Here is a 23,578-nt window from a genome sequence, read left to right on the forward strand (position 1 = left end):
AGGAACTTAAGGAAAAATTTCTTAACAGTGAGAGTGACAGAGCCCTGGAACAGGCTGCCCAGAGAGGTTGTGGAGTCTCCTTCTCTGGAGATCTTCAAAACCTGCTTGGACACAGTCCTGTGCCACGTGCTCTAGGTGACCCTGCGTGTGCAGGGGGGTTGGACTAGATGACCTCTAGAGGTCCCTTCTAACCTCAACCATTCTGTCATTCTATGTTCACTTTGGAGGCAGCTGCCACTGACTGTACCTAGGCTCAAATCCCATGTTGGCTCATTCCAAGAAAGATACCCTGGAGAAAGTTCAGAGACTTACAAGCACAACTGCAGTGTTGGAAAACTAGCCTCATAATTAAAAATAAATAAATAAATAAGAAGAGGAAAAATATACACATATCCAGCTTGTTGAGGAGGAAATGAAGGAAGAATGTGAACTTTATTTAAGAACTGAAATGGGGAATAAGACTTAGGAGATGGCTCTATGAGCTTGCAGCTAAGCTTATACCCTGAAGCCAGATCCATTTATCACGGCCATAGGGTGTCACCTGCTTAAAAAGGGGAGTATGAGCAGCCATCAACCAGGAACAGGGGGGACTTCTTTGACCCAAGCCACGCTTAAAGCAAGCCTCGAGTCTCCCTGGAGGGATACGTAAGCCTTCAAACAAGAAATAATCTGGGCAAGTTTTACAGGCCATGATTTGCATGTGGTTGAACTAATTAAGCAGAATTGCTTCCTGTGGTCTTCTGGCAATAAAACCAGGCTGTTACTAGTGCGGCAGTCCGGTCGGGAGAAACCTCGAGCTGGGAACCTGCTGCTGGGGCTCTACATTCCTGCAGCCCAGATGACCCGATACGTTATCGGGAAGGCGGGCAGGGAGTGGGTCAGGAGCCGAGGTTCAGCGCAAAGGTTGTTGGCGCGACACAACCCGCCTGCTCACGAGCGAGCTCCAAACGCGGCACTGGAGCCCGCAAGGACACGTGGGCGACATGCCCCGCGGCGCGAGCCCGCTCGGCAGCCTTTCCCCGTGTTTACCTTCGAGGCTGGGTCTGCGCGCCCTGCTGCGCAGGTGACACGGCTTGGCACCCCCACCAGTTTTATCCTGTTCTAGAGGTTAATGGCAGGGCTGATTCCCCGGGCATGGCGCGTTTCTGGCTCTGGAGCAGAAGTGCAGCAGGGGCAGCACCCGCCTCGCGCCGTGCACACGTGCGAGCCTCCGCGCAGCGCTTCCCTCCCCACGTCCCTCGAGCACCGGTGCCAACGAAGCCCCCTTCGCTCACGGCGCGGCCACTTGATTAGCTGGGCACACGGCACGGCGGCGCTGCCAGCAGCGCTTGCCAGAGGCCCGCGGCAGAGACGGGCGGAGGGCACTTCCAGACATTGCATAAGCGCAGGCACACGCGATCGCTCACTCGTGCTCTCCCAGCCAACACAAACGCAGACGCCCGAGAGGCGCAGCCAAAATCCACTCGTGCCGTTCAGAGGCAACCCAGGGCCTGGCGCACGGGCGCGAGGGACAGCAACGAAAAGCGTGTGGGAAAGGGGGACAAAAGGGACACAGAGCAGGGGGGCCCGCCACAGCATCTGGCAGTGCGAGCCCCACGGCTTGAGCAGAGGCCGGCCTTGGCCTCAGGGCAGTGCAGTTTGCTCGGCACCCTTCGCCTCGCAACAACAGCAAGGCGGTGCTTTCCTGTCACAAGGGATCTCAAGGATAACTGCTGGGAAGATTGTGTCATATCCAGTCTGGAGATAATAGGACCATAAAAGAGTTTGGAGTCGGAGGGGGCTCCTGGCCCCCAGCACAGCCTCCCAAAGCCGTGAGGAAGCAGAGATGTGGAAGAAGGTCTCATGCAGCCACCCCGGATTTGGAGGCACGCTCCGTGTTTCCAGCTCCAGTCCCCACTGATGTCCAAAGCGCCCACACGGTGACAAAGTGAGGGTGCAGGTTCTCTGGACACCTTCCTCCTGCCGGCCCCCCCCGGGCTCTCTACACTGAGCACCTCACCAAGGGGCCACACACACATAAACATGCACCAGTACATCTGCGTGCATGCATTAAGTACAGTCTCGTTTATTAATACGGTACCACTGGCTGCAGGACAGTTCTAATGAGCATCTGCTACTGACCATGTGGGCTGGAAGAGAGCGAGAGGGAAACGTTCCAGGGCTCTGGAGGAACGTGAAACTTGCGGTGGCTTTTACATGGAAGAGTGTTGCGTAAGGTACACAGGCAAGTGTGCAATATCAAGAAAGATTATTTTTTGTTGTTAAACAGAAGAAGAACAACCAAAAAAAAAAAAAAAAAAGGAGAAGTGATCCTGAAACTGCTCCTTTTGGACACGGCTGGCATTGGCTGCAGATGGCGGTACTGCTCCCACACTGCTGAAATGCATCGCCATTTAAAGAAATGAAACAAAGCAAGCGCTCAGGACATGCAAGAGAAAACTACAGGAGGTCTAACACTAAACTGGTATGGCCCCAAGGAACCAAAGCATCTCAGGCTACCATTAAAAAAAAAAAAAAAAAAAAAAAAAAAAAGAAAAAAGAAATCAGAAAACCATGTGCGTTACTGTTCATTAAATTCATTAACAAGAGGAAGCAGTTCACTTCTTAAACCTTCTAACATCCTTCTAAGAGGGTTTCGTGTTCATAATGTATGTGCATAAATGGAGATATTCCCATTATCCTCCTCCAAAGGCTACAGTGAAATTCAGCAAATTGGCAAGATTTTCTAAATCAAGCTTAAAGCGCCATGCCTTATCTTGGCACAACCGATGCAAAGACTCTTAGACACATTAAGAATAAGATCCTCTGAGCATCAGAACTACCGAGCACCCTCTGTCCTCCAACTTTTTTGCTACAAGAGACAACAGAAGAAATGAGACAACATCAAGCAAGGTCATGTTTGCAGAGGCCATAAAATTCCCCATGAAGATTAACAGGCATGCAAAAATCGAAGACAATTGAAAGGCACCGCTCTGATCCTCCTGACCAACTGCAGCTCCAGACAGCTTGGAAAGATCTGGTCCTTAGCAAGCTGGTCCTGAGGACAGCTGGGGGCAGCACCAGGTGAGAACTCGGCCTTTCTGCCATTTCCATCACCCAACTTGTCTGAAATGGTGCAGCTTGATGGGAGCTCGAGCAGTGGGAAAGGAGGAGGAACATGGACTCCTGTTTTGGAAAGAAAAGCTTCCCTGCCACAGGTCACTTTTCATTTTTCCAATATTGCAAGAAAGCAACACCTGAGAACACTCTAAATGGTCTGTTAGTCTATCTACGGTCTCTTTCCATTTCACAAGGAAAGCCAAGAGGCTATTTTACAGAAGGATCTAATAGCTTTATCCCACAAAAGAATCCAGCTCCACAAGCTCCAAGTTAAAGCCTTGTGGGGAATGCCAGGCAGGCTTAGAAAAGCTTGCAAGTGGATGGAGAGAACAGAAATGGAAACGGACCATCCAACTTTGCAACACAACCACCTTATACGGTATTTTCAACTTGCCAGGCTAGTTGGAGAAGGGAGTGGGAGAGATCCCTGGTGCCCCTTCAATCCCCGCTCCTGCCTGCAGTGCTCCAATCTCTGGCTCGCATAGCGGCAGTTAAAACCACACTCCCCTTTCAAAGGGTTTGTCAAGCCAGCCGGGAGAAGTCACGTTAGAATGTGAAAATAGATTTAAACCAGATGCCCATGCCAACGGTAATTCAAACTGCATATCCCTAGCTAAAATGCAAATATTAAATGAAAACACTGACAACCTGCTATGCTTTTAAAGGTTTAGTACTCAGCCAGTTTTATTTTAAGCAAACTATTTGCCTGATCTTGGTGCAACCCATTTTAGAAAAATAAGCAAGAAATGAGTAGATACACACACTGAGAAGTAGCCTTTTTCCATGTGCAGAAATGGATGTTATTTGGGTTTGTTTTGTTTGTCAGATAGAGGCCCTACATGCACAGCTGTAACTGGAGGAACGAAAGCTTGAGAGGACTTTTCATGTTGCGTCACCCCCTGTAAATAAAGCTTTGTATTATTAGGCAGTGCTGCTCGCGCACACTTCCAAGGGAGCAACCAAAGGAATAATAAGCAAACTGGCTAAAGACCCAGATAAACCACATGCAATCTCCCATCACCAAGGTATGTCCCACCAAACAAACACTGTGCATACCCCGCTGCTCCCCGGATACACACTGAAGCTCGTGTTTTGCTTCGGGAAGAATTCAGCAGTCCAGAGGAGGACAGAAGGGCTTCCCCATCAGCACTTCTGACAACGGCAGCATCAACCTGCTGCAACCTTCAGTGATGAGACAGGCAGGAGGGAGGCAAAGGAAAGCCTGGGGAGTGTGAGAAGGCACCACGCGGCTGCTGATGAGGCTTTTCAGCATTTAAAGTTCCCATGACAATGACTGTTTTCTTATCCCAAGCAGGAGATTACACTTGTGTAACCGGAGCAGGAGCAGTCCAGGCAAGTCTCCCCTGCTGCCATATCCAAACTTCAGACTTGACCAGATAACCTGCAGCTGCCAAGAGGTCACACAGCATTCACCTCATCCAGCCTTTGCTGATAAGGTCAGGAAAGCTCTCCACTTGCGATGGAAAAAGCCCTGGAGATGAGGACAACAGTTTGCCAAGAGCCACTTGGAGGCCAGCTGCCTGCTGCAGAAGTTACCCACCCAGTCGTGACACCTGCACCTCCATGCAAACTCTAATAAAGAAAACGTTCTAGAAAACAGCCAGAAAAGCAGCCCTGGCCATTGCCCTCCAACTCCTTGTCCCATCCGACTGCTGCAGGGCTGTCGCCCTCTCAAATCAGGGGGCAGGAGGAGCTTGTCTTGATCCTGTCACTTTGGCTCATGGGCTGGGACAAGGAGCAGGACAGCTGGAGAAGGTAGTGCAGTAAGTCATGCTGCGGGGCTCTCCTGGCAGAACCATCAGACAATACACCTTAACGTGAGTATTTTAAATGCAAATTCTCATTGCTCAAATGACATACCTACCCTCAGCCACTATCACCGTTTTCAGAGCTGCATCATTAAGCAGTTTAATAAATTAAGCAAAACCAGCTTCTCTCATACCCAATAACACCCTCGAAGGAGCTGTATTTTGGAAATCAGCAGAGAGCAGCTAAATACACACCTATTTGGGCTTTAGAGCTACTACAGCCCAAAGCACGGATTTGAAAAGGACTGTTGTCCTTGAATCCCCAAGGACAATATCCCCAATATTCACTGCACTAAATCCCTAGTCCTTCCTCAGCCTTGCCCATGCCACACCGGTGTGTTGCTCTCACATGCTGCATTCAACTGACGGCACTGCTTGTGTTGAAACCCTCTGGATTTACAGCCTCCCTTTGGCCAAATAAAACCGCACAAATCTGACGGGTTTTGGTTCCACAACCCACATGTGCGCTAGGTTTAAGGGTCTCACAGTGTCAAAAGCCCAATTGTAGGCACTGAGCTCTGCTGCTTTCCCACCAGCCCCAAATGAAACACTGGGTTTCTTGTAAAAATATTCCACCGCAAACGCATGGAGAAGGGTAAACATGGCATGAAACAGAGGCAGCATCGCAGGCCCAGCAACTGCCCACCGAAGGGGAGCTGGGGCTGCTCTCCTTCTCGTGAAGGTTTCTGAAGCTCTTCCTCCCATCAACGCAGCCTGCCCATGGTCCATAAACTCCACACAAAGAAAGCGACAGATTTCTATGCAGGGACACAGAGAAGAAGGAGCCAGAAATCTTTCTGGTAACTCTTAGAGGACAGGAGTTCACTGCCACCAGCCTTGAAGAGGACACAGGATTCAGCTCAGGCCCCAGAGTCAGGGAGACCAGCCGCAGGAAGGAGGAAACTGAAATTCATTGCCTTACAGAGGAGAAAGAAAAAGGCAGGAAGGAAGCCTTGGAGCGCGGCGCGAGACGCCCGCCAGCCCCGCTCCCCGCGGCTCCGCAGCTGCGGCGCGCGCAGCCGGAGCGCATTCCCGGCCGGAGGGCTGGCCACGCGCCAGCCTGCCCAGCGCCGCTCCGGCAGCGGCAGGAATGTCTGGGCCGGCGCGCGCAGCTCTTCTGTAATTGCAGCCCGGCGCTTCCACTGTCCTAGGTGGGGATTTGGGGTTTATTTTATTTTTCCCTCCCTCTGCGTTATAAAGATGGGCTGGGGTGATGGCACCCATCCCGGCGACCCAGACACCAGCCTATTCTTAGGCTTTGAAGCCCAGGATAACCAGGCTGGATGACCACAGGCTCATCTAACCCTCATTTTTACACAGTCTTTTTTAAATCTCCCTGAGGAAGTTTGTCCTGTTAAGAAGCGTAGAGAAAGCTGGACTCTCCAACAACACAAACCAGCAAAACTGCAGAAGCCCAGTGCAGAAATACCCAATGTGTTTGCAAATCCTGTGTGGGGGGAAGAGTGTTTTAACAAAATGAAGCTATGAAAGGTACTTTGGCGGCCTCTTTTCCACTGCTCCAGAGGCCGGATACTGCCCCCAGGATGACAGCAATCTTGGAGACCAAGCAAACGTGAGCAGTCAAATGCAAATTACTCAAAGTAGATAACTGAGTTCTATAATAAGTCAAAATAGAGATGAAATACCACTGGGAAGAGCTACATTCCAGCTACAAAAGTCAGTTCAAAGGCATCACACCATATTTCAAGCTACGGATCTGCTGCCCCAGCGGGTGCATCGCTGCTGTGCCTAGGCCTTGCAGCACCCTGCAGCATCGGCGCTCCTCCCCGGGGAGAGCAGCCAGGCAATTCCCAGGGTTGTGGCAGCTCCAGGAGACCCAAGACAGATAATTTGCCAGGTATTATCAGCACAGACGTGTGCCATTCCGACAGAAACCTGGGATTACTGCCCACATTCAGCGGATGTTACCCTCCCTTCCAGATTACTCTCTCCACATATTAGACAGCTTAAACTTGCAGCTCTGACCCTGTTCTGCCACCATGGGTTACGAAGTCCAGCACTGAAGTGCTCGAGCTAACACAGACCACCTTGGTAGAGAAGGACAAGGGAGCAACTCATGCCAGCGAGTCTGAAAAGGCCAACGAGAGGCCAAGCGTTCACAGAAGAGCCTGTCTGATCACAGCCAAGGTCACTCGTTCGTGTCTTACTTCCTCTGCCAGGGAAGCTCGCTGACCTGTGATCAGAGTAAATCTCATTTAAAAAGCCCACTGCTCAGCCCAGCGGCTTCCCCGACTCTCACAGCTGCTCATCTGCAGCCCAACTGTTGCACAACTCGAGCTCTGCCAGGAAAGATGGGATTTCTGCCCAGGGCTTCTCGAGCTGCCCTGCTCGCAGCAGCGGAGCCCGCCTGCCCCGCACGCAGGGCTGGCCTTTTAGCTGCAGCTCTCCCCCAGGCTTCGTGACAGAGTCACCACATCCCAACCACGTTCTGCCTCACGGAGGGTGCTGCAAGCTGCGCAGGTGGCAAAGGGGTAAACGCGGTCGCGCTGCGGATGACACGCGCTGCTCTGCTTGCAAGCAGACGCCCAGCCACATCTGCCGCGCGAGCCCCACCTCCTGCCAGGCAGCCAAGCATTTTGGCTGAGGTCAGGTCTACAGAAACTGGGAGGTGCGTCTTCAACAGTCAAGAAAAACAAAATTAAGACTGATCTTGCAGGAGATCTTGTGCCACTATATTAGCAACTATTCATTTTCCATAATTATTCCACAAAACACATTCCTGAAGCATGCAAGTATTCTCTGTCTTCCAGAGAGGACAATACAAGTGAGTGATCCCCTGAAACTAGAGTAGCACATGTGGCACTGGAAGCGGAATAAAAACTTGAGTATCCTTTTATTTGGATATGTAAATCCATACTTCAGTCTCACACATACAGATATCCCTTCTTCAGCCCTCGGAAAAAAACAAAACCAGCACAGAGTGCAGACATTCAAAAGGTGCCCTGCCATGGGTAAGTTCTGCCGGCATTCACGGGATGAGCACTTTGAGCTTTGTCAAAGGTGTCACCAAATTTCATTGTGCAAAAGATGCACTTCACAGACTAATTTCCCACAGCTGTCATCCCATGACAGAGAAATATTTCATCTATGATAAAGGAGTAAAAAAAAAAAATACAGTTTAAGATTGATTTGGACAACTTATCTGAATAGTGTGATCACAATGTATGTCTAGGATATAAAGCTCTCCTTTAGAGTCAACAGTGTGGTTCTCTAATCTTTTGAGCTACCAGATCAGCCAGAAACGTCTCACACTGCGGTGCATCCTAATCAGAATATGTTTTATAATGTTACAACAACAAAATGCAACTGCTCAGTGTGATTTTATAGGCTGCTTACCACAACCCTGAAATCCCGCATGGGCTGAGCTGTCGGAATTACTATAAATCAGCAGAACCAGCCATGCAGTCTGTATTTACAAAACCACCACGAGCCTTGGAAGAGCACTAGCAATGCTGCTTCCTGCAAAAGGGGCCAGGCTGGGGTTGGAAAACCTAGTCAAGTCTTGCTGCTGAAGGAAACATCTACTTCTAGCCTAGGGTGCTCCCAAACACCACCAGAAAGGTAAAGCTGCACCAGGCGGCAAAGGACGTCGCGATCACCACACGGAGCCTCGACCTGCTCCCCAGAAAATTTGCCATTTAGCAGCCACAAAGCACCCTTACTTTTTCTCTTACCAGAGAAGCAGACATGCTGAGGCAACGGGAAAACAAAATTAAGCTGAGGTTCACTTGGTAAGCAGCCTGACCACTGCAGTGGTTTTTTTGTTTGTTTTTTTCTGGTCTCCCATATATAGTTGTGACAACTGCAGGGAAATGTCACCCACCCAACCCACAGACATCCTCAGCAGCCCCAGATCCCTCCCTTGCAGGGCAGGGCACCGCTGCAGGGCCTTGCTGCTCCAGCCCTCCCACCAGGCACCAAAATTCTGCCCTCAGAAACAAGGGAATATCAGCGTCAGGCCCAAGAACACAGGTGAGCACCTCGGCCAGCACCTTCCTGCCTTGTTTAGCTCATTGTAGGAGCAGAGCCGTAACATTTTATTAGTCCAGTAACCAAACACTCAAAACAGAAATCTTTTTTTTTTTTTTTATTAAAGTTATTAGGTCACACTTTAAGCAGTGTGTATACTGAGGTAACCTGTACAATATTTCACGCTTTTGTACTAAGCAAAAGGTGCACTTCCCACTTACGGCTTTCTGAATTTCTTAAAGCCACTTCAAATACATTATTTAAAAAGGTTTTTTTTTGCCATCTAGCATGCAAACTTGATATGGTGACATATTCTGCATTGGACTCGCATGGCTTTCACAACTTTTTTACATAGGCTTTTACCCTATTTCTATATTACAGGAGAGTTTTCAAAGACACCCCCTCATTCTTTTAAATCCTCCTTTCTCCTCTACACCCAGCCAAAATCTCAACCAGAGTAAGTGACTGAGCCAGCTTAAACTAAACATTATAAATCAGCCTTTGACCAAAGAAAGCAAAGACAGACGCCCCTGCCTGGAGATGCCTCCCACAGCTCTGGCTGGCAGACCCAGCCTTGCAAGCTGGCAACAACACAAGCAGCTGCAAAATGTTTGCAAAAGAACGATAAGAGAAAACAGAATCTGCAGATAAAGATTTTGCCAGAGTCGCACATTCACGATGCCTATGCTGGAGCTAGGAAACGGGGAATCCAGCCCTGCTTGCTTCTAACTCCTGCCCTAAGCAACATCCTAGTCAGTTCCTAGTTTCTTATCCTTTCCGAACTGTCGTTCAACTAGTCTGTGTTAACTTTAAAAGCTATTTTTTTCCCCTCACTCTCAGCCAAACTGGCTGTCGTCTTGTCCTCATCCTTACCCCATCCCTCAGCCTGAATCCCCTAAAGAGCCCTCCGACCTCTTCTTTGTACATGGGAGAGGATTCCCTATTTAACCTCATCCCACAGCAGCTGGGCAGCTGCCTGATTGCAGGGAAATCTCCCAGTGTAAACCTCACAAGACAGCCCGCTGGCAAGGCAGGGCGCAGAACCAGCACTCCTTATAGAACAACACTGAGCAGGCGCCTGCACAAGGCTGCTCCCCGGCAGGAGTTGGCTAGACCAGGACGGTGTCATGGTGTAGTTGACTCCATAAGTGGGGAACATCCCTGTTGCGCTTGGCTCGGCTTCCCAGAGGATTGCACCACTAACTGGAAACCAGCTGATTCACACGGAGCTTCCAAGAAGGCACTCAGGGGAGCAAGGCAACGTGAGGCTCCCTCCCCTCCAAACATGTGGGGGAGAACAGAGGATGCTGGAGGAACTGAGACACAGTCCTTGGCTGAACTGATGCGCCGCACGTTCTGGGAACGGCGATAATGTTTCAAGCACGTGCTTACTGACGGCTGGAGCTCAGATGTTTCTGTGGATCACAAATTATATCACACAGAGCCATGGCTGAGAGTTGGGAGGCACCATGTCCTTGCACTTTATGGAGATCCCTCACAATCTGTTCAGAAGCTGAATGGAAACCATGACAGACACCTTCTTTCTGCTGCTATGAGACACTGCACAAAGCCATCTGTAACCTCAGGGCTATCTTTACACCAAGCCTTCTATTACACCCCAGGAGAAGAGAGCTATGCCTGCATGCAGGCCATTTTTCACGGGAAAACTTACTGTGAGAAATGCTGCAAACACCTCTGCTTAATGCAAGAACTTGGAGCAGAGCAGGACATGAGCATCCCTTGGATAACTACGCCACTACCTTATAGCTCATGGCCAGGGCAGGATCCGCTAGCAACAACTTAAAGAGCCGTTTCTCAACACCAGTTTTGCACAGCTATTTCTCTTTGGCGTTTTCCAGATCAGAGAAGTTACAGCTTGGGTTGTGCACAACTCACACACTTACCTCATCTGCCCCTGTGGGTTTCCCCGCAGCCCTGCTCAGCCCCGTGTTCTCTCTGACCTCTATTTCACTTGCCTCTCATCCTCTCTCTGGGCCTTTGGCTCGCATTCCTTCCCTGTGCTAGACTAAACCCTGTCAGCTCAGGCTGCCTGGCTCAGGCACCAGACCTGCTGTCAGAGACCTGCCAGAACAGACCGACAGGCTTAGGAATTACAAGTACGAATGGTGATTTTTAGGAGGCCTGCTTGGAAGTGCCTTCACTGGGCTCAACTGAAAGAGGGCAGGTAATTGCAAAGAGGCCCCTCCGAAGCAGTCTAGCAGCGCTCTGAGAAGTCAAGGAATCTTTTCAAAATCATTGCTTGTTCTTTGGAGGAGAGAAAAGAAATAAAAAAAAAAGGAAGAAGAAAATGCACTTTACATCTCACTTCTGCTTTTCTATCCCTATTTCCTGCTCTGTTTTGCTAGGCGCAGCAGAAGTACCCAACTCCTAGGAGGGTGTTTCCATGTGAGGGCAGCAGCCTAGGCCAGAGCAGAACTGCCTCTCCATGTGCATTCCGTAAGGGTACATCTCATCCCAGGAGACCCTGATCCCGTTCCTCAGCGGCCAACCAAGCACAGCACAACCTACTGTGACAAGGCCAAGCAGAAACGACGGAAGGCAGCTTTCCAAAGACACTTACTATGCGCCAGCCACAAGAGAGCGAAGCACACATGCAGGCTACAGATATCTGAAGTGGTTTCGGGCACTGCATCCCTGTCATGTACTACCGCCCTACCGCTACAGGTTGTCTTTCGGCCAGAGAATGGAAAAGAGGAACACAAGGAGCACTCTCCTGCTTCACAAGTTCATGCTGAAGGATCAGGGTTACTCAACTAAACCACGGGGAGAAGTGGTTGCTTAAAGCAGCAAGAATAATTTCAGCCTATCCTGCTCGATCCAGCGAAGTCTCTCTCTGGCTGACGGGATCAAAGCGTCTTACCTCCACCAACTATCCAGAGACAGATCAGATCAAAAAGGTTCCTTTAAAAAAGCAAACATTCAGGAGAGACATGAAGAAAGTAAGGCTGGCCACAGGCATCAGATTTTAAGCTTCCTCCAGGTGATGGTGTAGCAAAGCACAGTATTTTAACACCCAGGCAAAACAGGCTGAAGAGCAATGACAATCTTCCATGGTTATAAACTGGGGTAAAAATTGTTCCAATTGGTACAGCTGTGATAGAATCATAGAATCATTATGGTTGGAAAAGACTTTCAAGATCATCAAGTCCAACTGTAAACCCATCACCACCATCACTGCTAAACCACATCCCGAAACTCCAGCCACTGATCCTCATCACACACTTCTTCCCACTACGTTTATTCACACAAGTATTAGATAACTAGATATAATTAAATAACTGTTAATACAGACATTATTATTAGCTACACAACTATAACTGTTGTTGCACACAGATCACATTCCATACGGTTTTCTGCCAATACAGTGAAATATAAACCAAACACCTTGCAAAGACTCTCCAGCTACTTTCAAATTTGTCACATCAAAAAAACGAAATCAGGTTTGTTTGTCTATATCTGTTCCCCATAAAATCCTGACCAGGGTTAAATCACATCCCTATCCTTCCTCTCTAACCATGGACTGAACCCCACAAATGCTTCTCTGTAATTTTTCCACACAATTGGCATCACGTTTCCTAGTCTTTTCTCAATCAACTTAATGTCTTTTTTTTTTCTCACCGCACCATGACCTACAAAAATAAGTAAATGAATAAATCAGTATCAACAAGTCAAACAGCTGCTCTGGGATCCTTTGGCCAGTTTGCATTCCCAGTTATCCAGACTTAACCAGTTTTGGGAAGCTTTTGCAACCAAATTATGGACAGTGGTAATCTGTAATCATAGTAAAGCATTCAAGAAAGAATTGTCACACCACAGCCCCCTCGCCGTCCTTACTGTTGCTAACAGTGCCCTGGACCCTTAGATCCCCTTACCTGGGCATTATCAGCTCCTCTTTCCTTTACCACCTATACACTGATCACTATTTTTTTTACCCTATGGTATTATAGAGAAGGAGTATTTTTTGAGGAATTAACAATTGAAAAAAAGAGAAAAGGCTATGGAGAACTCAAGATTCTTAAGTCTCTTTCCGAACGACAATGTTATTCCTCACTCTGCGCTCTGAAGGGATCTTGCCAAGTGTACAATGACATTCTTTATCTTTCCAGTGTTATAAAAAATGCAGCTGAAACCATCTTTTTTGCAGACCCTCTATTCTGGTATCGATACTGAAAAATCACATTATATACCTCATGAAACTGAGAAAGAAGCCTCAAAAATACTAGTATGAGCTTAAACTGTTCTGCTCCTATCACTTCCACATCCTTTTCCAAACACCTGCCAAAGCAACGCATAAATGCTTTAATCCTTCCTCACAGACGAGCTACTCTAACCTCTTGTTCTTGTCCTTATTCTTTGAATTCCCCCAAATAAGCCTTTCTCTTTCAGATGTTCATGTCAGGAACTAAAAAGCCCACAGGCGAACTGCGGCCGTCCGCACATCTCCTCAGACCGTGCTTTCCATTCCCAAGCATAACCCCAGCTCTTTGCTGTACAGACTCTGCAGCTTTCTGTGCTGAACAGCTCTTTACAGTTGTCTCTCCCCTTGGCCTTCAGCATGGCAGGTTGCTCCAGATTCCCATTTCTTGCCTGTACCTGTGGGGAGGCTGCAGTGAGGAGGAGCTGGGGGAGAGGAGGGTGAGGGACAGGAGCTGTGGCACGGAGGAACAGCAGCAAGAGCTACGATCAGGACTGATGACTAGACCAGCTACAGCCAGGATGAGGAGACCAGATGTTTTGCAGACAGCCAGCAAATACCTCATATTACAAAGTATGAAAACACACCATTTAGATGTCTCATTTTCCTCCATCTTTATCTTTGACCAAGAAGGGTTCCGTGAAAGACTCGGCTGCTGCCATCCTGTCCTCACTATCAGGAGCCTTCCCCAAGAGTAATGCTCACAATCCCTGCTTCTGCTGAGAAGAGCAGTGGGAGCAAATCAACTCCTTACTGTGCTTTTGCTCCTAAGTTCTATCTCTGCACATACTTGGAGTGCAGACAAATCTCTTCCTTGGGTACAAGAAGCACCAGGAATGAAAACATACATTTTCAGATAGCCCACAGAAATTCCAGGCTAAAGGCAAGCAGATTCCTGAAGCTGCCAGAAGAACCTAGGGGAGACTTGGAAAGAGGCAGTCTTGGCATAAACTGTCCCTGGAATGTACAAAATGGCAGAGCTGCTGGACTGTGGGGATCCCAGCACAGGTCTGCTCAGGGTCGGGGGGGCTGGTGGGCTGGTTCCTGTTAGATTTCCTTCCACAAAGATCCCATGGAGAGCAGGAGGGCTCTTTCCACACTTGTCATTGCAGGGTTAGCTGTAGAAAAGAAATAAGAGACAGGCCTATTCTAAAAGGCATTAGGGGGCATATAACAAAGACAGCCCTGAAGCAAATGGGATCCCACCTGGTCACATCAGCTCACGGAGGAACAAGTGTCCAAGACACATGGAGTTTAATCAGGGAAATCCTGACCAAAATCATAGACTCCTCAACAAACTACAAGGCCAGAACACAACCTTGCACATTTGCTTGCATGAAGTAAACACAACGGGACATGTGCAATAACCATTTTTTCAGGACAGCTGGAGCTTTGTCTAGTTTTTCTTCTTCCCTTTCAATAAATCCAACTCCAAATTGCAGAACAGGCAAAAATTTAGCTTCTGTGAAACTCTGTTTATCAGCAACAAGTTACCTAATAATAATGATAAAGAAAACCAGCAAAAGCATGGACTTTATGTAGTTGTTTATTGAAGAACTTTGGAGACCATTGAAGAACTTGGAGATCCAACTACTGCCTAGCAATGCAGTACCTAGGTCTTATCAATATCGTCCTCGAAGTCGTGTGTGTTCTGCAGCCACTGAGCAAGCAGCACAGCTGGGAAGGGATCTCAGGAGGTCTCCAGTCCAACGTCCTGCCCAAAGCAGGGTGAGTCCTGAGCAGGTCAACTTGGAAACTGGATGGACATGGCACAACTGCCCTGGGCAACCTGTTCCAGTGCTTGTTCATCATGAAAGTTTATACCTACAATCGGTCTGAATGTCTCGTTTCAATTTATATCCATTTTCTCTCATCCATCTGAAGGATCACTGGTATAAAGAGTTGGTCTTTTCTGCAGACCTATACATCACAACCTCTTAACTTCAGAACAGAAAAATTAAACAAGATGTTTACAGACATTTGTAAATGCTTTCTGTGCTTCCCAAGTCATCACTTGCTTGAACGCATTTTGTCACAGCTTAATATCCTGTTTACTTCAAGCTCTGCAGCAGCACTCAGAGACTTTGACGCCAAGCAAGCAGGCATCCTTCCCTCTCACTGCCCATGTCACACCAGGGAGCATGCGGCTCATTCCAGGCAAACAGAGCTGGGAGAGGAGAGCTCCGGAGCATCCCAGCACAGCCGGGATGTCCAGCTGTTGTGGAGAACTCACCTGGCAGAGAAGCAACATGGCAAAGAGCTTCTGCGTCCTCCTGCATCTCAGCCTGGGACACTGCTCACTGCAGGAAGGAGGGTGGCAGCACCCAGGGCTAGAGCCTCCCTGAAGCTCCCCGAGAGGTTATCAGAACAGCCTGGTCCCCGTTTCTCACCCCCCGTGACAAACAGATTGTGTGAAAGGACGAAAACATCCCTGGTGCGACTGCAAAGGAGCCCCTTTGCTTAGCACAGCCTGGGAAAAGATGAAGTGGGTGTCAGATTTTTCCATTAGAGCTTTGCTTGTCACCACAGCCGAACAGGATCACGGACAGAAAATTGAAAGCTGGTTAGTGGCAGATGGCAAAAGTTTTTTTTTTTTTCTTTTTCTTTTTTTTTTTTTTTTTTTTAAGAAAATGAGTTCCCAAGACGCTGAGAAGGCAGAGGCGCCACCGGCTCTGTTAAGCAGTGCGCTTGGACACGACAGCTGTGGAGGCAGCTCTAGTAATTCAGGTATAGCCCATTTAACCAACAACCTTTTCTTATACCCTCACAAGGCCTTCTCTGCTTCCCAACTTGCCCTCGTAAGGGGAAGCATTCCTTGCGTGACAGAGCACTTCCTTCCTTCCTGCACACATTTAATACTGGTATCATAACCCAGCTCGGAGACTCCCAGTTTGGGACTGCAAACAGCCTCTGCCTGGCACCAAAAGTCACCATCATGGAGGGCTGGCGGAACCACTGACCAGATGTGCTTCAGATCATGTGTTCGGGGCTTCATCAAACCCTCGTGCTGCCCACTCTCTGCTCGGCAGCCACGCTCAGCTCAAACAACCTTTCTGTTCATCCTTGCACAACAGCCTCTCCCCAGGAACCCCCCTTCTTTCCAGTGACACATCCAAAAACAGCCCAGTGCTATCACATATAAATATATATACACACACATACACAGAGAGACATATATATACCTACATACACACACACACACGTATATGCCTCTAAAGCTAGCCAGACTGCTCCCAATGCTCATTCCTTCAGCCCAAAATGCAATCCCACCACCCCTTCCCCAGCCAAATATTCTCACCACCCTCTTCCCATTAGCATTAGTACTTCAGCTGCCACAGAGTAAAGCTGGATCAGGGAATTGATCCTGCTGAAAACTAATTTCTTGCGTGAAAGTCAGTTTTCAACAGGACAAGTCCCTGGCAGCCGGCACCAGAGCCTACAATTACATGCAGGTGCAGAAACACTGCCAGGACTTAGCACCCAGATGAAAACAGCCAAAGGGCATCTAGATAGCACCGATTTCTCATGTACGTGACTCATAAAGAGATGAATGCAGAGTAACATAGAAATTAATGTGCATTCTCTGGAAACCAGATGCAGAGCTGTTCTGCAAGAGATCTCCCTGCAGATTGACCCCAAATCTACATCATGGCAAAAGAAAAACTGCACAGGGGAGCCAGGGGTATTAAAGAAGGGCCTGATAAGCTCAGCAGAGGCAGCCAACACGGCATACAGAAGATGGCACTGAGTTTTCACCCTTAGAAAAGTGGCTATCGCTAATTGTTAAAACTCTCATCTACAAAATAATCCTCCTCCCAATGTAAGAGAAGCCCTCCAAGATACAGCCTGTGTGATAGATGTCCAAAACAAACATTATAATATGACTGGAAAGCAGATTTTGGGAATGTGGAGAGAGGGGAGAGTCCTGAATGGTCAGCAGAGCCTGTTAAGTCATATTTGAATAGACCACTGAAAACAGCAGCAGCTATTGGCAAGCGCAAGGCCACCAAGTCAACTCGTATGATCAGAGTGCACGGGCTGCTTTCAGAGCACACAAGGTCTTCATTTCAAAGCAACGACCAAGGCCACGGCCAGCTGAGGGCTGCTGAAAAGAGCTCACAGCAACACAGACTGCAGAACTCTGCGGAGGATGAGTAGACTTGGTAGGCGAGTGGGGAGGTTGAAGAGCAAGACTGAGACCCAGTTGGGTTCCTTGCAGTCTTGGGAAGGTTTTCAGCCCCTGAAGAAGGGGCTGCAGCACGTATGCAGACTTGCAGCAGAAGAGAAATGCAGACTGGATTAACTGCTGCAGGGGGAATCAGTGCCTGAGGAGGCAAGAGGGACATGCAGATCAAACTAAACTGCACTATCCCAGCTGGGATTTGTAGCTAGTCATCAAAATAGTTGGCCTCCTCCACAGGCACAGATGCTCCTATGAAGAAGTGAGAAAATAATGTTTCAATAAAAAGAAACTGTCTTTTTTTCACAGCATAATGGAAACTTATTTAACCACCACATGTGAAAGAGCCCACAAGGATTGGGCATTTTACAGTGGTAAGGAAAAAAAAAAAAAAAAAAAAAAAAAAAACTGCAAAGAGCAAAAAACAACCTGCAAAGAGCACTAATGTTACCACCATTCCTGCAGATAAGCTGCACAACTCCAGACACAGGAAAACCCTGTCTGGTAATAACATGAATGAAATTCCTTCACCCCAATTATCACACACTGTCTGTCCCACATTTAACAACAACCGACCTTTCAAAGTAAGAAAACATCCATGCAGGACAGGGCAGAACGGTGACTTTCATGGGGGGCGGGAAAAAAAAGTGTTCTATATACATTAAACACTGGTTCATTCTTATCTGCCACGCTCCAAAGTCAGTCCCAGGACAGACTAATGCTTTTTCCAGCTCTCATCCTTACTTCACTACACAGTTCCATCCAGTCCAAGTGAAACCCAGCCAGCAACCCAACACCCTTCTTTTTCTAAACTTAGCTGACAGAAAGCATGAGGGTGAGGCTAAAGTTTCAAAGTATCACACGTGCACCTAGCCCAGCTTTTTGAGAAACTGTAAATAGTTCAGAACCATCATAGGTACCCGGCAGGTTCCTTTTTCCCTGAAAGCCAGGAATGGCTTTCACTGTAACACGCTGCATATAACTAGTGGTGCTCTTCTTCAGTTATGACTCTGATGCTTTTGATAAGGGAAGTCATTCTCAAAATGACTCATGTCTGCTTTGCAACAAGTCTACATATAGCTGTTTAAATTTCAGTTCCATACTTTTCCCTTTATTACGGAAGAATTTAGGCAAAATCCTTGAAGTTACTGTTGATTTCACAAGCTCTTCAGTTAAAGTTAGTTAGCTGGTCCTCCATATGAAGGGGTGCAGAGAAGCACATATATGATGGACTTCAGGTTTCTTGCTAGCAGGCAGGACGCTAAAGCACACTTTCAAAAAAAATGAAAGCAGACTACATTAGCACTGGGTTTTACATTTTACCTTACGTACATGCAATCACCACGGATTAAGATACAACTAGCTCCCTGCCTGTATGCATCGGGTTACCTGCAGCTTTTAATTAAATACACAGAGTAAAAATCATGTGGTGTATTTGTATTGCCATACTCTGAAAAACAGAGGCAGGCCGAGGCACTCGCTCAAACGTGGTCCTCCTGCAGAAGTCATCAGAAGACCAAGCAGCAGCCATCAGTGTTTGGGCACAGAGGAAATGAGTCACTGCAGGCTCCTGGGGAGATTCAGAAGCCCACAACAGGCAGCTTTTATCTGACCCTGGCTCAAAGTTTCCCATCTCTCCACAGATGGCAAGCACAGTTCTGCACTCTAGGCTTCAAGGACGCACTGTTTTGGTTTTGCTCTTGCAGGGAGATTGCAGTTCAGAGGCTGAAACTTCCCATGCTGCTGTACACCAGCTCACACTGTGCATGTTTGCTACCGTCAATAGTCTCATAGTATCATCAGTGACATGACGGCACGTTATCTAGCTCAGATACCCTTCAGAAAATGCAACTAGTCATGAAACATTTGAGGCATTTCAATTTTTTGACAAGAACTGCAAGTCCTGCAGTCAGGCCCTGAAAAGGATGAGCAATTTGGGCTGATTTTCAGTTGAGATGGCTTCCACCTAACTGCTAAAAAGCATGAGATAATCAGCCTGCCACATCACAGACCTCCAGTCTAACTTTTAAGCCAACTGCTGTCCCCACAAAGCTGCAGGACAGGTGAAGCTCTACATCTGCAATGCCAAGATCCCAGCCACACTTACCTGCATCTGCATTTTGCTGTCCTCTGGAAGCAGGAGCCACCAATATTTAATAGGTTAAAGCAAACAATTGGAACTGCCTTTCAACTGCCCCCTAGCCGCGGGGCAGGTGGTTGGCATTTTGCAGCACTTTTGTCAACAGACTCGTCCATCTGCATGAGATGTGGCATTTACCAGCGAAGACGCCAGCCCAGCTGGGATGCGCACAGCTGCGGAGCAGTTCCCGCAGAGCCCCAGCAGCATGAGCAGAGCTCTCCCACTCCACGCCGGCCTGCGTTTCACGGGGAACAGCACTAGCAAGGAAGCGAGAACTTGCAGCCCAACCTACCTCTGCTCTCTTTGGGGAGCGGCAGGTTTTGCACCTCCTTTCCATTGGACTGCCAGCAAAACAATCACTAACACTTTGCAGAACGCTAGGACGCAGCACTACCAGACACATTACTTGCAGATGCATCACGCATGTTGTAAAAACAACCTTGGGAAAACTTTCAGCCTCTTCTCAACTGCTAAACTAAATTGCTCTGGAAAAAAAAAATAGCTGTTAGGGAGCTCTCTGGCATGCAGATCTCCCAAACAGACGGCCGCTAACAAGCCACCTGAAGGGCGGCTGCTGCCAAGGCCCAGCCGAGCTCCTCCAGGCCCCAAGTTTCTCCCTGCACAGCCGATGAGATCACCAGCACCTAGAGCCAAGCAGGGAAACTGCTCCTCGCACTGCTGAAGTCACCAGCTGTTAAAGAGAAACATAAATCCCTGTGAGGCTGGATTTGGCCCTGGTAATTAAGGCTGAAATAGTCTCGAAAGTAGGTTGAGTTTCTAAATGTGTGCATACTTTCATACTTGTCTGCCAGCTTCAGACCATCGAGTAGACCCCACGAGCAGCTTTTGTAGGAGCTAACAGGTTAAAGTTTAACTTAAAATACACAGAAGGCAGTTGGCAGAGATTTCTCCCTTTTATGCATCTGCACACGCAGGTCTGACTTCACAGGGAAACATCCTTCTTCCTGCTTCCGAGGCCTCCTCTCAGTTTTCTTCCTTCCCCTCCTCCCCTGTGCTGGCCTGGCACACACTCCAGGACAGCGTGGCTCCTCCAAACACGTTTCCTAAGCCTTCTTAGAAGTTTTCTGAATGCAAACTTGCACATGCAGCTGTGTAGAGAACACAGGACCAAATCTTACCCTGGGCCACCAGTTTCACTTGGTGAAAGGAATAAGCTTTGCAGGTGCCCTGCGCGGTGGCCATAGCGCATCCTTTAGAATAACTCTCATGTGAGCAACGCCAACCAACGTTGCACCACCTCAGCTGCAGCTCTGGGTTGCCTCAAGAGCACGCAGAGATCAGAGGATGCCACAGGGCATGTGTCCCTCTCTGTGAACGGGACAGCACAGGCCACGGGCACTCGTGCAAAGAGAGAACAGGAGGATCAACGCATCATCTAGGTCCTCTCAGAAACAGCATGCAAAAATTTTCATGCGCAGCAACAGTTGCTGTGTCAAACCAGTCTTCTGTGACCCAGAGCATAAAGCAGGAAAATAACAGATGTTTCATCCAGAGTTTTTTTGTGCGTGTGTGTATGTGTGTTTTTGTTTTGTTTTTTAAGTTGATTATAAAAAACACTGGGCTAGAGTTTGTGCTTCACAATTTTCCTCTGCAGCAGGATGCGCTTTGCCAAAGAAATAAGTGTGACAAGCAGAAACATTTATTTTCTCTCATGAGAGATCATTACAGAAAATCCTTTTTTCTTTAAAAATACCAGCACCTCAACACACCTACTTTACTCAGGGCATTTAGCTGCTTATATTTATTTATTTCCTATTAATGACTTTACTCAAATTCTTTCAACAGCAAAAATAATTTGATTTCATGCTCTTTAATTCATTTTAAGAGAGTCCCTAAAGAGGCTGCTTCTTTATGAGCACCTGAAAAATCACTGTACAGGTAGAATTCATTCCTTCCAGCAAGGAAGGATATGTGCCAAGGTCTTGCAGGTGCAACTATACACTCCCTCTTGCAAAACACACATTGCTACGGCTTCCAAAGCATGAAAATCCTAACAAACTTGAACATAGCAAACAGAGAAGCACCACATTTCCATTCACAGGACAGACACAATGTTTTGTCTCTCAGGCTACATTTTAACACCAAGAGATGGGCTCCTTGAAATGAGGCAGAGCAGATGTTCACGTTTCAGAGCAGCTACAAGTTCTAACCCGCGAGCAAGACCTCCTTCAGGGCACTAATTAGAGACTGCAAGAAGACTAAGCAGAAAGATAAAAATTGAGTGGCACCCTAATTCTTATCACTGCAAGAATTTGCACAAAGCTAGAGGAAACATTCCCACACAACTTTGAAATCCAAGTGCAAGTGCGTTCACAAAGGTCTTATCTCATTCACAATCTTCCTTTTAATCTGGTTAACCTAAAAATATCAACCCCAAAACAAACAGACAGCAAAATACACACACGCACCGCAGCAAAACAGATGTGTGAAGCAAGGACTGTCAACTTCTAAAGAGTTTCTACTGGCGTATTTAAAAAATAGAAAAGAACAGTGCTTTCCCCCAGATCTGCCAGAACATACATGTTGCGCAAGAAAGCACAAGACCTTCCAAAGGCAGAGGAGCTAAACAATGTTCAAAGACAGACGGTGGCAGCAGGCGGCAGCCTCGCGTTCCGCTGCTACCGACTTTGGAACTTGTGACTGACACAATCCCAGACCAGCCACTGCGCGTGGGGAAGACAGCAGAGCCAGGGACGCAGCCGGCATCCGCCAAGCACCTTTCCCCAGGCGCCGCCACGAGCCAGTCATGCCCCTGTGTTACCGTGGGCCGTGCAGCGCCCGTCCCCGTGTGCGGCGTGCTGCACTGTGCGGCGTCGCACATGAGCCGGGCACGCAGCCGGCTCCTCCGCACGCCCGCCCGCCCTGCTCCTGCTCAGGGGCACCTCGGGCCCGTGCTTATGCAGCTGGAAACTACCGTGCTCACAGGGACTGTCTGGATTAACGGAGCAACCGCACAGCGGGGATACAAAGGCGCATTTCTTTGGAGCGTTACCTGTTGCACAAGCGAAAACACGCAGATTCCAGCCAACATTCCAAACTTTAGGCGGTGGCCTTCAAAGCAAGCGGAGAGGAACGCTTTTACGGGATCACGTTCCCGTAGCACCCCTATGCAACGGTTCTCCTGAAAACCACCGCGGTGGCCACAGCCCGGCGGGGCGCAGGGGCAACAGAGGAAGCCCGGGGCTCACCGTGGCCCTGTCTGGGTGCCAAAGCACAGCGGGGTGGTTCATCACTTCCTTCCCGCACTGGGGGGGCACCAGGGACTGGGACAGTGCCAGAGCAGCTGGTCGCAACCAAGAAGTCACCTCAAGCGGTGCCCTCAGAGGAGCACCAAGGGAGGGGGACCGAGGGACACCTTTTGGGACACGTCGAGGCCTTGGCTGGGGTGCCCGCGGCATTGCTGGCAGCCCCAAACACGGGCTCAGCGCACCCAAGCGAGAGCGCAGCACGTGCCGCGAGGAGGACGCACCCGCCCACTCGTGTCCGGGGCCGCTCCGTGGGCGGCGGAGGCGGCGCCCCCCTCGCCCGCCGCTCCTCACCGTGTGGCCCAGCAGCGCCTCGGGGTCGGCGGGCTCGCACAGCTCGCTCAGCTTGCGGTCCCAGTGCAGCAGCAGCGGCGGCTGCTCGCCGCTCTCGCACACCTCCATGGCGGCCCTGCCCGGCACGGGACACGGCACGCGGGACGCGGGGCACGGAGCGGCCGCCGCGCTCACGCCGCGCCCGTGGGCCCTGCCGGACCCGCCGCCGCCGTTGAGGGGCCGGGGCGGACCGTTACCCCCCCCACCTCCAACCCCGGGCAGGGCCCGCCCCCGCCGCGCGGCGGCCAATCGGCGCGCGGGGCTGGGGCCCGCGGGGCTCCAGCTGCGGAATGCGGGCGGGGCCCCGCGTCACCGCGTGGGCGGAGGTGCGAGACCTCTCCCCTCCCCCCACGCGCCCTGCCCCCCCCGCCACGCCCCGCGCGCCCAATGGGGAGCCGCGGGCCGCGCGAGTGACGGGCGCGCCAGCCAATGAGGGAGCGACAAGACTGCAGCGGCGGCGCGCCGTCCCGCCTCGCCCGGCGGGAGGGGGAGGGGCCGGCGCGCGCTGAGGGGCGGCCGGCGGCA

General features: G+C 49.4%; 1 protein-coding gene across 3 annotated transcripts in view; it reads right to left on the reverse strand.

The window, feature by feature from the left end:
* CREB3L2 (cAMP responsive element binding protein 3 like 2) overlaps positions 1 to 23,147 on the reverse strand; it is a 66,551-nt gene extending 43,404 nt beyond the window's left edge. For all 3 annotated transcript variants that reach the window (XM_088521627.1, XM_088521626.1, XM_088521628.1), the window contains exon 1: positions 23,015 to 23,147. In XM_088521627.1, coding sequence (XP_088377753.1) covers positions 23,015 to 23,122 — 108 coding nt within the window. In that variant the 5' untranslated portion in view covers positions 23,123 to 23,147. The remainder of the gene's footprint in view (positions 1 to 23,014) is intronic.
* Between the last annotated feature and the right edge of the window lie 431 nt (positions 23,148 to 23,578).

Source organism: Tinamus guttatus, unplaced genomic scaffold, assembly GCF_059628265.1.
Source record: "Tinamus guttatus ecotype Peru unplaced genomic scaffold, ASM5962826v1 Tinamus_guttatus_pri_ptg000125l, whole genome shotgun sequence".
NCBI classification, from domain to species: Eukaryota; Metazoa; Chordata; class Aves; order Tinamiformes; family Tinamidae; genus Tinamus; species Tinamus guttatus.